The sequence below is a fragment of the Zingiber officinale genome, chromosome 2B (genome assembly GCF_018446385.1).
Source record: "Zingiber officinale cultivar Zhangliang chromosome 2B, Zo_v1.1, whole genome shotgun sequence".
Classification (NCBI taxonomy): domain Eukaryota; kingdom Viridiplantae; phylum Streptophyta; class Magnoliopsida; order Zingiberales; family Zingiberaceae; genus Zingiber; species Zingiber officinale.
This window is the reverse complement of record NC_055989.1, coordinates 31,226,610-31,241,567: the sequence shown is the minus strand read 5'-3', so window position 1 is coordinate 31,241,567 and position 14,958 is coordinate 31,226,610. Positions and strand designations below refer to the sequence as shown.

Below are 14,958 nucleotides of genomic sequence, written 5' to 3'. Positions count from 1 at the left end.
AAGATGCCCTACATAGGGCAGAGGTACCTTGTATAGGGAAGTGGTGCCCTTGAGTAGAAAAAACTTTGAGGATAAGTTTTCACCAAGGGAAGGCCCCCTGGAGCCCATGAAAGGCGCTTTGGAGTGCATTAGAGGCGCCTCGGAGCACCTAGAAGGCGTCCTCATGCAGATAGAAACTGTAGTCTGTGGAGGTTATCGAGTCTGAAATGCATGAGATAAAGTTTGCATTTGGAGGCACCTCAGATGAGGTTGGAGGCGCCCTCAACACTTTATAAAAGCATTGTTCGGTAGCTATAAAGTATAATTCACAAGCTACAACTTTTGATTTTAATTCAATGCTCAAATGCTCGCCACGCTACTCTAACTTCCGACTACAACGTTGCGTCGCTGTTATGACAATTGTGCTCTACACTGAATTTTCTAAAAACTTGCTTAGCTTAACAGACACTTTATTAACCAGCTATTGATCAACTCAATCAACTTTAGATGGTCAATAATTTTGTCGATCTGTCACCTTCTCCTTTAGCATCGTTGCATATCCTCAACAAGTGTCACTTTGGCTTTGTCACTATGATACCTTATAGCTGACTGACAAGGATTATTACCTTCTGGGTGGTGGACACTGTTGGGTATGTAGGCATATTGATACACTGCATTGAGATATCACAGATATCGTGTTTGGAAGACATGGAGAGGGAGGAGAGATAAGAATACATATTCAATATGAGCACATAAAAATTTATTTCATGTTATTTCGAGTTCTATAGAAAAAACCTATCATATTTCAAATGCATTTATTTTGATTTTTAAAAAATAAAAATTTTGGGATGAATTTATAATTTTTTTCATAGTTCAATTAATTAGATCGAATGTATAAATCCTATGACTTAGTGAAAAAGAGTTATGATTTGAAAATGTTAAAATTCTTTTGATATAAAAAATTACTGAATTAAATGTATTGGGTGAAATTTATATTTGAGGTCATCAATGTGATCAAGAGATCTATACAAGTATATAGGAACTTGTTTCATATCATTCCAAGCTCTCTAGGAGCATATGTCGTATTTAGGACGCATTTACTTTGATTTTTAAAAATTAAAATTTTGGGACAAACTTAGAAATTCATCCCAAATTGGTGATGAATTTCCATGTTCGTCGCTAATTTGGGATGAATTCCCAAATTCATCACATAAACTTTGGGACAAATTTAGTGATGAATTTGATTTCATCCCCAATTTGCCCTAATATATATACCCCGATCCCTTGCCCTAATTTTCTCTTCACTTCGCATCTCGTTGGCGGTTGTGGCGTAGGCTTCAGCTATGATCTTCGACAGGTTAGGACTCTCCTCTCTCCTCTCTCCTCTCCGACGGATTCAGTGGCCAACAGGCGACTACAGCATGTCATAGCGGCTGGGCTTGCACACCAGGTGTGGGGCGCCCAACCCGACCTTGCTTGGCCCTTGGTGGCCTGGGGGGCTACTTCGTCGCTGCTCCGACAACTATCCTCAATAAACAGTGTTATAATAAATAAACTAAGAAATTTACTAATTAATTTTAAAAGTATTCATGATAAAGATCTTAGTAATCAGTTTTAAACGATTCGATCCTAAAGCGATACGATTTGAATCTCAAGATTTGGTATGATGGTACAAGATCAGGTACATTACTGATTTAATTTGAAACACATATAGACGATTTAACTACTAACGAAGTTGTGTATTTAAATACTCAGAATTAGTCCGAGCGTAAGATTTAAATACTTTTTAAAAAAAATGATACGATTTGGAAGTTTGGGTCGGGCCCCACCTACACCGTCGCAGCAACCGCCATTCACAACCCAGCGGCGTAAACTAAAACAGTCTTCTGCCGCCACCTGTTTCTCCCGTCGAAGCCATCCGCAGCTTTGCAAAACAGCAACCGCCTTCGTTTTCCCTCTCTCCGTTCCAGAACCATTTATAATCTACCCCTTCCTCCATCGGTCGCGCGCAATACTTTGCTTTCCTCTCCTTCGCAATATTGGAGCCGCCTCACCTGATGGGGAAGGACAACGTTTCACACAACGATGCCAAGGCCCGACGGAGATTGGCCTGGGCGGGCGCCGTCGTCCTAATCGCCACTGCAATCGCGATCGCCTCGTCGTCCTCATTCTCCTCCTCCACAAACAAACTCAGCGACTGGCCCCTAGTGAGTCACCTGATTTTCGAGCTTCTTTTTTTTCCCCCTGTTGCGGGATTGGTGGTGGTATTGATTTATTTGGGCGTTAATTTGGGTGAGGTTGTACTGTGGTAGGGACCGGGGAACTACACGGGCTTGGTGGAGGGCTGCTGCTGCGACTATGAGACGACGGATTCTGTAAACGAGCTGGTGTTGCATCCATTACTCCAGGAGCTTGTCAAAACTCCTTTTTTTCGTTATTTCAAGGTACAATATTGGAATTAGTCTGTTCCCTGTTGCTCCTGGTTCCTTTTCCCTTTTTTTTTCTGAAAAAAAGGAAAATTGATTAACATTATTTATTGGGCCTTAACCTAGTGATATTTCAGCATTTTTTATGTGTTCTTCCTTTTATCATTTTCCCACCTTTATTTATGGTATTGGACTCTTTATGCTTATGTAAATGGCATGTTCAATTTGTCATTCTTAGAGTAATCATTTTGTTAGAGCATGCTAAGTATTATTGTGTAAACTACATACTCGTATAGAAAAAGAATTCAATCTCAGAAGATGAAGTCTTCTCGTAATGAACCATAGCTTGTTAGGGAAACCACTAGCAAGGCTTTGTGACTCTAAGGTTGGATCTATGATAGTTGGCTTTAGCCAGACCTAACTGTGTATTGCATGCATGACATCTTATAATGATTTTGGACTCCTGAATTGTTGATGCCCAATTAAAAAGTTGAGCCTCCGGGGGCGACATCTTGATGTTGATATAGCCCCTAAGGATGAGTAATTCTTTTAGGCTTGGTGGCTAAAGTGATTGCTTTGGTCAATAGAAATATTTTGAGTTGACCGTCTTTGATGGAGAGAAAGTTTATCATACTGCAATTTACAATTATGATTAGGGTTACCTTTATGTTACATGAGAGTATGTTTTATATCATTATGTTTTGTGTTAGAGCTTGTAGCATATGCATAGATATCCTCTTACCATTATTTTGTTTGTTTTTGGATGGCCTTCTAAGGAGGCTTTCTTACTAGTTTTTTTACTAATAATTTTTCTTTCTTTTGACCTTATTCTAGAAGTGTTGAGTCACTCATCAACTGTACTACTATTTTTATGAGGCATCCACAATTTGATTAGTGTTATTCCGCAAAAACAAAGCCAATAGATGGTAAAAAAGAATGCATAAAAGTAAAGAGAGGCAATGCTAACTCAATCTTTTGTGATTTGATAGCCTCAAGCTCCTACTCTATAGTCTATAACCTTTTAGTAGGCCACTCAACGAATTCAACTACCTATCTCTTCGTAAACGTTCCAATGGTAAAGAAACCTCTTACAATGACTTGATTATAGAAGAATAAAATGAATGAAAGAGAGCATGAGAGTAGAGATTTTGATAGAGTGACTTTGTTGTAGAAGATGTTATTTCATAACCAACATGTCCTATATTTATAGCCCTCTTTCAAGCTTCTGAGAAATCTTAAGAATCATCCATTTTGTTCTACATCAATCGATTGTTCATTGGTGTACAATTGCTTTAATCGTTACTTTAGTTGACTTCTTGTACTATCAGTGCCTTTGACATAGCTTTTGGAAACAACTATTATTTCATTATAAATTATTAATCATTTAGTCGACTCCTTCGCACTATCAATTGGCTGCCTTCAAACCATTGTTGTAACATTTAACTGTATTTCAATCGACTCAAAGGATCACTAGTTGACTCTTCAATAGGGACGATCAAACAACACCCTTAGCTTCTGTCGTCAGATGAATGCCCAGTCAACTAGCACGTGACAATAATCAATTGATGAGTCAACAATAATCAGTTGTTGTCAGTTCCATGATTTTGTATCATTGTGTTTTGTGTTAGGTCTCATAACATATGCATAGCTTTCCTCTTACATTGCTTTGTTTTTTTGGTTGGCTTTCTTAGATGCTCTCCTACCAGTTTGGCTTGGAAGTTTTCTTTCTTTCGACCTTTAGATCAACCAAAGGCTTCTAGGGAATTTGACCCATTGTATTAACTTGTGCTACTAGTTTTATTTGGATTAGAGTTACCATGTTTTCCGGATCCTCCATTTAGTTTACTTTTATTCTTCCACTGTCTTATTATTTTGATACTTGTATTTATGAAATTGAACTATTATTAAAACTTTCTTAGCTCAACATGCACTTTATTATTGTTTCAAGATGAGTTATTGTAAATAATGTACTGAAATAAAATGAAGGAGAAAGACTGAAATCTATTTTTTTATTCTACATGATTCAGATCTCAATACATCATTAAATAGAAGAAAGCGTACAAGTCCAAATCTCACAAAATAAGAAAATATTCTAATCCTAATAATTACCTTCCTAAATTTATTTCAATTAAATAAAATCATGACATATTTAATTTAATCAAATCATGCTTAATTTATTGACACTCCCCCTCAAGTTGGTGTAAAGATGTTCATCATGCACAACTTGCTAACTTGTGTTTCAAAGAGTTGTCTTGAAAGACCCTTGGTCAAAACATCTGCAACTTGTAACATGGTTGGAAAAAATGGAGTGCAAATTGTTCTGTCTTTCTGTTTCTCTTTTATAAAGTGTTTATCAATTTCAATGTGTTTTGTTCTATCATGTAGAACTAGATTATGAACAATACTGATTGTTTCTTTGTTATCACAGTATAGGTTCATAGGAAGGTTTATTGGTCTCTTTAGTTCATCCAAAACTCTCTTTAGCCAAAGAATCTCACATACTCCTTGAGTCATTGCTCTAAACTCAGCCTCTGCTTCTGGCTACAACACTTTGCTTCTTACTTTTCCAAGTTACCACATTATCCTACACAAATGTGTAGTACCATAAAGTTGACCTTCGATCAGTAATAGAGCCTACCTATCTGCATCTATATATGCTTCAATGTCTCTTTTCTCATCCTTTCTGAAGAAAAGTCCCTTTCCAGGTGTTCCTTTTAAATACCTTAGGATTTGGTACACTACATCCAGATGTTCTTCGTATGGAGAATGCATGAATTGATTGACCATGCTCACTACGAAAGCAATGTTTGGGCGAGTATGAGACAAGTAAATTAGTCTCCCAACAATTCTTTGATATCTTACTGAGTCTATTGGAGTGGCATTTTTTATATCTCCCAGCTTAGCATTCACTTCAATTGGAGTATCTGTCCTGCACCTACTCATCCCAGTTTCCTTAAGAGGTCGAGAATATACTTTCTCTAAGACATAATAATACCTTTCCTTGATCTTTCTATCTCCATTCCAAGAAAGTACCTTAGTTGACCCAAGTCTATAATCTCTAATTCCTTGGCTAGGTTTGCATTTAATCTACTCATCTCTTCTATATCATCTCTAGTCAAGATTATGTCATTGGCATACACGATCAACACAAAGATTTTGTCTTTCTTAGATGTCTTAGTGAATAAAATATGATTAGATTGTCCTTGGGTGTAGCCTTAACGTTTTACAAAATTTGTGAACCTCTCAAACCATGCTATGGGTGATTGCTTCAGTTCATAGAGAGATTTTTTTTCAACTTACACGCTTTTGATCTAAACTGATCAAAAAATCCTAGGGGTGCTTTCATGTAGACCTCTTCTTCTAAATCACCATTTAGAAACACATTCTTCACATCTAATTGATTCAGTGGTCAATTGAGATTTGCACCAACTAATAACAAGACTTAAACTATGTTCAAGTTAGCCACCGGAGAGAATGTTTCAGAATAGTCTACTCCATAAGTTTGAGTAAAGCCTTTAGCAACCAAACGAACCTTATATCATTCTAGGGAACTATCTGAGTTGTACTTAATGGTGAATACCCATTTACAACCAACAATTGATTTACCATGAGGCAGATCAACCTTCTCTCAAGTAGAATTCTTCTGTAGGGCTCTCATTTCCTCAAAAATTGCTTCCTCCCACTCATGTATCTTTAAAGCTTCCTGAATATTATTTGGAATACTAACACTGTCGAGTTGTGAAACAAAAGTATAATAGGAAGGAAACAAATTTTTATAAGATACAAAATTCGAAAGTGGGTGTTGTGTGCATGACCGAACTCCTTTCCTTAGGGCAATAGGAAGATCAACTTGACTTGAGGAATTTAACTCCAACATACCTTGGGTTTTATTGTCAGGGATCTTTGAGTAATCATTGCTAGTCTCATGATTTTGCCTTTGATCATATTCTTGGCTTTGTAGATGGACAATATCTTCTTTTCTTTGAGCCCAACCTTCCCTTCTGTAAACAAGACCTTTGAACCGATTGTTACTCTTATCTATCATGCCATTGTTTTGAAAAAGCACAGGTGTAGGTTCTTCCTCGAAATAATAAGTCTGACTCATTTAATTATTCATCTTCCCTATTATGCTCCCCCTGAAGATGAGAATTGTAGTAAGATTGCCCTTCAAAAAAAGTGACATCCATGGATACCAAAATTTTTTTAGAAATTGGATCAAAACATTTATATCCTCTTTGATTTGTAGGGTACCCAACAAAGATGCATTTATAAGATTTTGTATCAAGTTTAGAATGTCTTGGGTCACAATGCTACCAAAAATTTTTAAGGAAATATTTGTGAAGAGCCGAGAGTATGAGAAACAATTTTGAACGGTTTTTATCGGAGTTTGAAAATTCAGTATCCTTGCTGGTAATCTATTTATTAAAGAAGTAGCGATTAGAATCGCATCACCCAAAGATACTTTGGAACTTTAAGATGAAAACTTAGAGCCCTTGCAACTTTGAGGAGATGTTTATTTTTTTCTTTCAACCACTCCATTTTGTTGAGGAGTGTGAATACAAGAACTTTGATGAACAATTCCATTCTCAGCAAAAAAGTTCCCTAGTAATTAATTGAAATATTCTTTCCCATTATCACTACAAAAAATTTTGTTTTATGTTTGAAATTGTGTTTGAACCATATTATAAAATTTCTGAACACATTTCCAATGTTAGATTTATTTTTCAAAAGAAATATCCAAATTATTCTAGTATAATCATCTATAAATATGATAAACCACCATTTTTTAGACAAAGTTACTATCATAGAGGGACTCCAAACATCACTATGTATCAAAGTAAATGGTGCTGATTTTTTATATGATTGTAATGGAAACACCAAGAGATGATGTTTGGCTAATTCACAAGATTCACATCTAAATGATGAAGGACTTTTAGTTAAAAAAAACTTAGGTAACAATTGTCTTAAATAGTGAAAGTTTGGATGTCCTAAACAATAATGTCATAACATAATCTCACTATCATGAGAAGCAAAAATCGAGTTGAAATAGGTCTTGAGGTCTTGTGCGACGAAGATTGATCCAACATTGAAGATGTAGAGATCATTGTCCTGTCTAGCATTGCCAATCATCTTCTCCAAAGCTAAATCCTGAGATTCACAATGAGAGAACAAAAAGACAACACAACAATTAAGATCAAAGGTAAGTTTGCTGATGGATAACAAATTATATGATAAATAAGACACATCCAAAACATCTCTAAGGACAAAGAAAGGAGAAACGACAGTTCCTTTCCCTACGATATTAGCAAAGGATCCATCAACAATTTTAACCTTTTATTCCCTACGCATGGTGTATATGAAGAGAAAAATTATGATATGCCTGCCATATGGTCGGTGGCACCTAAATATAATATCCAAGAACCATTTGAGTTTGTGCTAACAATAGAAGCTATACAGGATATACCTATTTGAGCTAAAGAGCAAGAAGAGTTAGAATTTCCAACAGAGTGAGATTGAAGCATTTTATACCGGTGCTACTGATGATTGTTGTCTAGAATCAATACCACTTGTTTGAAGGGCCCAAACGCTACCATTAGGAGCTTTAGAGTTCATGCTTGACTTCTTTTTATAATTTGCTAATTTGCCATGGATTTTCCAGCATGTCTCCATAGTGTGCCATAGTTTGTGGCACCTTTCACACTAGATTTTTGGCTTATCGCCTTCAAAACTGGTCCATATAGTGACAAGGGCAGATCCCTCACTATCCACTATCTTTGGTTCTTCAATTCCTTTCAACATCACTTGGCGTCGAGCCTCCTCTCGATGGACCTCTAAGAAAACTTCTCTAAGGGTAGGTAGAGGTTTTCTCCCAAGTATTCGTCCCCAAACTTCATCAAGCTCCTAATTTAAACCGCCAAAAACACAAACACCTTGCTTCTCTCTACCTTCTTTTTATATCAAATACCATCTTTAGTGTTTTTCCATTCCTCTTTTTCAAATAAATCTAGTTTTTGCCATACATTCATCATTTCATTATAATAGGTAGTAACATCTTCATTTCCTTACTGCAAATATTTAATTCAAATAGTTGAAAATGATTCCATATCAAAGTAGGTTTTATGTACAGCTTCCCATACATCACGGGATGTAGTTAAGAACATGAAAGGCTTGCCAATGATCGGGTCCATCAAGTTAATAAGCCAAGCAGTCACCAAAGAATTTTTCAAGCGCCATTGTTTGTATTTCGGATCATTCGAAGCGGGTGGATTTATTTCTCCATTCAAATGTCCTAGTTTCCCTTTACCATCAATCGCCAAGCACACGGATTGAGCCCTTTCAAGGTAATTTTTTCCATTGAATCTATGTATGGTGATTTGGAGAGAATCAGACAAGAAGATATTTGAATTTAGTCAATTTTCTCCTTCCAAGGATGGTGTGCTATTGTCGATAGCTGATCTAGATGATTTTGAGTCTATGCCGACCATAGCGGCTTTGAAATTCATGACCTAAAGCCAGCTCTGATACTATATAAATAATGCATAGAAAGAAAATGAAGGAGAAAGAGTGAAATCTACTTTTTTATTCTATATAATTTAGATCTCAATACATCATTAAATAGAAGAAAGCGTGCAAGTCCAAATCTCACAAAATAAGGAAATGTTCTAATCCTAATAATTACCTTCCTAAATTTATTTCAATCAAATAAAATCATGACATATTTAATCTAATCAAATCATGCCTAATTTATCGATAGTTATTTTTTATATTATTGTAATTCTTCTATGTCATTTTAGTGTGTATGCAATTGTGTTACAAGCTTTGCCTTACGACTCAGTACATAAAATCTGACTAGCACAAGGGATATGCTGATGGAATTGTGGATGTGGGCTATTCCTAGCTGTGGGAAAGGGCTCACTCAAGTCATGACAATTTCTATGCTAGTCTAAGAAAGTGGGAATAGTTTGTGTGATGTATATTTTTGATGCTCCATGTGTCATTAGAAAAAGATTAAGTTGTTAATTATAAGGTTTCCAATAATTTGGCATCAAGAAGATTTGGGAAGGACGACCACAAAAGATGACCCATTGTTTTTTTTATTTTCCAAATAGAAGCGGGTCTTTAACTTCATTCATGATCTCTAGCATGGATGGTGTCCTATTTTGTGGTATTTTGTTGCATACGAGGAACTTGTTATGCAGCTTCTACTTTTGCTTATTAAATAATGGAATTTCAGCTTTCTACTTAATTGTCTCGATTCTTTAATAATTTGGTTATAATTGCTATGATAGGTTAAGTTGTGGTGTGATTGCCCATTCTGGCCTGATGATGGGATGTGCCATCTGCGAGATTGTTCTGTCTGTGAGTGTCCAGAAAGTGAATTTCCAGAGCCATTTAAGAAATTATCCAGAGGACACTCGGTTGATGAGGCAATTTGCCAAGAGGGCAAACAATATGCTGCTGTGGATAAAACCCTTGATGATAAAGTCTTCAAGGGGTGGATTGAGATTGATAATCCCTGGACATATGATGATGAAACTGATAATTGTACTCTTCATCCTTGATTTAGCATTTGTTTTATTTTTTTAATTTGACATAGCATTTCACCTCAATTTTTTTTTTTTAGATTTTGATGGAACGTTTTTATTTTATGCAGCTGCAATGACATTTGTCAATCTCCAACTAAACCCTGAGAGATACACTGGCTATACAGGCACATCAACTCAAAGGATATGGACTTCTGTTTACAAGGATAATTGTCCAAAATGTTAGTTGTCGTCGTTACTTTCTTTTTTCATTTCCTGTTGAAGTTTTTGAGATGCTATACTACCATGGCTTATGTGTGCTATTAGTATCTCTTATTATGGTATTCTAACAATACATGTTTGGCGTTGTTTATATCGTAGCCTAGGACAACCAATAATTTTACTTATATAAGTTGCTGAAAAGCATCATAATTTTGAATATTTAAGTTTTTGAAAATCATCATGATTTCAATCGTTATTGTATGTATATAACATTGTGCATTTGTAATAACAATATGATGACTTTTTGTGTTGCTTGTTCAATTAATTCCTGGATTACTTTTTTTCAATCTATACCTTATATTCATTTTCACACAAAAATATTTTCTACAGAAAATGTTTTGCATGAGATAATTTTTTTGAGGAAAATACTTTATTTTTCTGAATTTTGTCATGCATACTTAAATGATCCGTGGATCACTAATTTTGTTCATTTATGCATATGAAAATGAGAACTATATTCCATGATTGTTTAAGAAGTGGATACTTGATACACGGGCCAAGTATGACCCAACATGTGAGAAGACCTGCATCCCTTTTTAAAATGTGTTCAACTGTAATTTATCTGTAATTTCAATACTTCATTAATTCATTCAAAAAGTGTGGTATCTTTTAGTAATTCTATTTTTTTGGATTATATACGTTTAGTTGTAGTACAACCATGTCCATGAATATGAAATCAACTATAGGAAAAAACATGCAGTTCAATGTGAGTTCTGATTGAATTCTATATGCTTATATTTACTAAAATTGTGTTTTTTTTAATTTCTAATTATGTCATTTTTTGTCATATTAGAACTTAACGTTAATTTTTTGCATTTTAACTAATTCATATATCTTAATCTTACTAAGATTAGAGAAATGAATTCTTGAAAATGTTATTAACCAGTCCAGTCAGTAAATAAGATAGGGTCATCTTGACATGAGTACTGATTGCCCAATAGTTCTATATTCTGTTTGAACAATAGTGGTAGAGGATGCTTTGTCAGCCACACAGATGCTGAATCATGTTTGGTCCTTGAGAGTATTTTCAAATTATTTTGATATGCGTAACCAAACACAGAAAAATAAACTATGTCAGTATTTCAATTGACAAACTCGAACCACATTTTTATCTTATATGTTTCTTGTGCCCACCTTTCTTCAGATCCTGATGAAGAACTGTGTGATGAGAAGACAGTGATGTACAAATTGATCTCTGGGTTGCATTCTTCAATTTCAGTTCATATAGCTTCCGATTATCTTCTAGATGTATCTACCAATTTGGTATGTTCTTGAACAGCTACAACTTGATCTCAATCTTCCATTACAAGTCTTGTGCTTTTATTTGGTAATAAATTTCTTTTGTGATTTCCTCTATATATCCAGTGGGGGCCAAATGTTGAGTTGTTTTATGATCGAGTATGGAAACATCCAGATCGTGTCAAAAATTTGTATTTCATCTTTCTATTTGTGATGAGAGCTGTGACAAAGGTAAGTAATCTATTTTTTTTTTAAATTCAATGCTCTATCTTTTAAATTTTTGGGCAATGTTGTAGTTATGAAATTTAAGGTGAACTGAAATCTCCTTGCTTCTTCGGTATTTCTTCATCAATACCAATGAATGCATCTCGATCATTGTTAGGAAGAAGAACATATAAAAGTTGAAACAGTATTTCAAAAAATATGAAAGGCAATATTTTGTTGTTTTGGTCTGGCCTCCATATCAAGAGGCTTGAGCCATAAAAATTCAGGTTGGTGCATCCTGTCTATTTCTGTAACAATGTTTCTGGGATTTGAGTTCATTTAATGCCATGGTGATACATAGCATTGATTCACTCTACTAGATGGACACAGTTTTTACAGATTGGTAGAACTATTATAGCATATAAGAGGGTTACTTCTCTTTTTATATATAGTGGCAATGCAATCTAAGACAAAATTCAAAGTTTCCTTGATAAATTAAATTTTTTTAGCAGGAACTCTGTCTTTCCTTTTTGCTGGTCTTAGAATTTTGTTTCACATAGTTTGTGTTTTTCTGCTGTGTGATATGGCTCCATCCTGGTTAGGATGATTGAATCCTTCTGTAAATTAGGTTCTAGTCGACTTTATTTAAGTTAAGACTGTCTGCTGGTTCAAAATCTCATTTTTGAGCTGAAAGCGTTGGTGATCCATTTGAAAATGTTGGCTCAAAACCTTATTTCTGTAATCATCTGCAGTTTTGCATTGAGATGCAGATGCATTCCTAATAATGATAAATTCAGTACTTTCTTTTTGAAAATTCCTCTTAGAATTTTAAGATGATCAAGATGTGTTTGAAGACTATTGTCATCCCCCCTCCAACCACTAACACCATTAAGTCAATGGAATGATGATATGACAGTTTTCAACTCTAATAAAATGATACATGTTTGCCGCGTCATCTTTCTGTCAAGTAACATAATGATGTTATTGGTTGAGGGCTAAAATAACAAGAGTTTTCAAACTCTTGAAGCATTTTAATGATCTTGAAACTGAGGAAGGGAGGGGTCATTTTGAAAAATAGATAAACCTTAGAAGGTTTGAAATTTCCCAACCAAATAATCAGTTAAACATTTGTTTGACTACAAATATTGTAGCCATTCTTCAATATCAATATGTTTGATCTGGGCTATGCTTCTGTTGGTCCTGCATCCCTCATGGTTCTGATAAACTGATTTAAACCTTAAGATCCTTCTTTGGCTACACTGTAGCCAAGTACTGAAGCCTGTATTTAAATATGGGAAAGCTTCCCATTGTTTGTTTGTTTTATTATACTACTAATCTAGTGCAAATTGGGGTTAAGGGTGGATTCTGTTAAATGTGAAAGGATAATGTTTGATGTCTTTCTTGAGTAAAACTTGGAATTGTACTTCTAAGAAATTTAATTATCCTATTTACTAAATAACAAAGAAAGTCTAGATAGATAAGATTAATTTGCTATGAATTATTAATGAGCCTCCTAAGGAAGTGAGACAAAAATCAAAAGGTGCCCTTTATTTTTAAAATTTCCACAAGGTTGCCTCTATTTTGATTATTGGCAATGGGGCACGCTATCACCTCTAATATTGGCAATGGGGCACGCCATCACCTCTAATATTTGCACTATACCCTACTCTACTTTGATTTATTGGCAAGTGAATGTGTGATTGAACTGTTCATTTTATCAATTTAGAAAAAGATAATCCTAATTACAATGAAAAATGTAAGAAAATGTTTATAATCTAAATTGTTACTATTCACAAGCGGAGTTTGAAGGTTGCTGCCTTAGATTAATAAAAGTGAATTATTTCATTCAAATTATTCACTATTATTAGGTTTAAAAATTTTTAATGTAAATTGCAATCGTTCTTGCCCAATCACGTTGGTGTCATTATTCTCTTATAATAGGTCTAAAGTACATTTATAGGAGACATTATAAGTTCCTCTTCTTTAATTTAATAAAAGAGAACAATTTTATTGAAACTGTCAACAAAAATGACTTATAAATGATAATAGGCATATTAAAGGTAATGGGATTCCCTTTTACAATAATCATAATAAGCCCATTCAAAGATTTTCAGAGGCACCTTTTTTTAGTTTTGGTCAATTTTTGATTGTTGCCTTGATTTACTAAATGCGAAAACATAAAGATTTGATTTCAATTCTTCTATGATGTTGCAAAGTATATGAACTCAATTTTATTTTTCCTTTGTTATTTATTTTACCCCTATTAACATTCTCCTAATTGATTTGCTTCAGGCTGCAGATTATCTGGAGCAGGCAGAATACAACACTGGCAATCCAATAGAGGATTTGAAAACTCAATCATTGGTGCGACAACTTGTCTACAATCCAAAAATTCATTCTTCTTGCCCTTTACCTTTCAATGAAGCTAAGCTTTGGCAAGGCACAAACGGGCCTGAGCTAAAGGAGCAGGTTCTGAAGCAATTCAGGAATATCAGGTTTGTATTTGTGTATATGCCATGCTTAGTGGCAGGAATATATTTTAATTTTTAACTAACCAAAGACAATTGCATGTTCAGTGCCATTATGAACTGTGTCGCTTGCGAGAAATGCCGCTTGTGGGGAAAACTTCAAGTCAATGGTCTAGCAACAGCTCTGAAAGTTCTATTCTCTGTCAATGGAAATAACCCCAATCAACATGTATGCTAGTCTTTTTAAACATCAAATTGTTTGTTTTTTTTTTGCATAAATCAAAAAATGGCCACCTTAAGATTCTCTTCATGTTTTTTAGATGGAAAATCTACATTTTGCACTAGGCATGTCAGTTTTCTTATATGTTTAACTTACATGTTTTTTTTAGAATATCCATTGATAAAAAAACTGTTATATGCAAGAAATCCTTCAAGAACCAATTGCATATAATAGTGACATGAACCTCATATATTTGATCTAAACTCTATAAAGATTTACATGCTTATGGTTATATTCATAATGTAACACAATCTCTGGATTTTCAGTTGCAGCTACAAAGAAATGAAGTTATTGCGCTATTTAACCTTCTAAATCGACTCTCAGAATCCTTAAAGTTTGTTCATGACATGAGAGCTTCCATGGAGAAGATGGAAAGACAAGGCACTTCCTCTGCAGGCAAAACTACATGGTTGCAAGATCATAATGTGACCTGATACTCGGGTGAACATGGCATCTCATACTTTAAAAGTTTTACTTGATTTTGACATGATCATTGTTTTGAGAGGCAGGGGCAGAGAGAAACATAACCCATTAAATACATTTTTCTGTGGATGATA

The 14,958-nt window shown here is 34.7% G+C and overlaps 1 protein-coding gene across 1 annotated transcript; it reads left to right on the top strand.

Annotated features, from left to right (window-relative positions):
* The first annotated feature begins 905 nt into the window (after nucleotides 1-905).
* Nucleotides 906-14,958, top strand: LOC122049056 (endoplasmic reticulum oxidoreductin-1-like). Its single transcript, XM_042610542.1, has 9 exons — nucleotides 906-2,186; nucleotides 2,292-2,423; nucleotides 9,695-9,950; nucleotides 10,060-10,170; nucleotides 11,355-11,473; nucleotides 11,576-11,680; nucleotides 13,946-14,148; nucleotides 14,230-14,350; nucleotides 14,668-14,958. The coding sequence occupies exons 1-9, from the start codon at nucleotides 2,037-2,039 to the stop codon at nucleotides 14,833-14,835; spliced, it is 1,365 nt and encodes a 454-aa protein (XP_042466476.1). The 5' UTR covers nucleotides 906-2,036; the 3' UTR covers nucleotides 14,836-14,958.

Excerpts from the sequence above, each read along its gene's own strand:
- LOC122049056 (XM_042610542.1), top strand. The coding sequence starts at position 2,037 with ATGGGGAAGGACAACGTTTCACACAACGATGCCAAGGCCCGACGGAGA. Across the intron at positions 2,187-2,291 it reads AACTCAGCGACTGGCCCCTA|GGACCGGGGAACTACACGGG; the intron begins GTGAGTCACCTG and ends GTACTGTGGTAG. Across the intron at positions 11,681-13,945 it reads TGATGAGAGCTGTGACAAAG|GCTGCAGATTATCTGGAGCA; the intron begins GTAAGTAATCTA and ends GATTTGCTTCAG.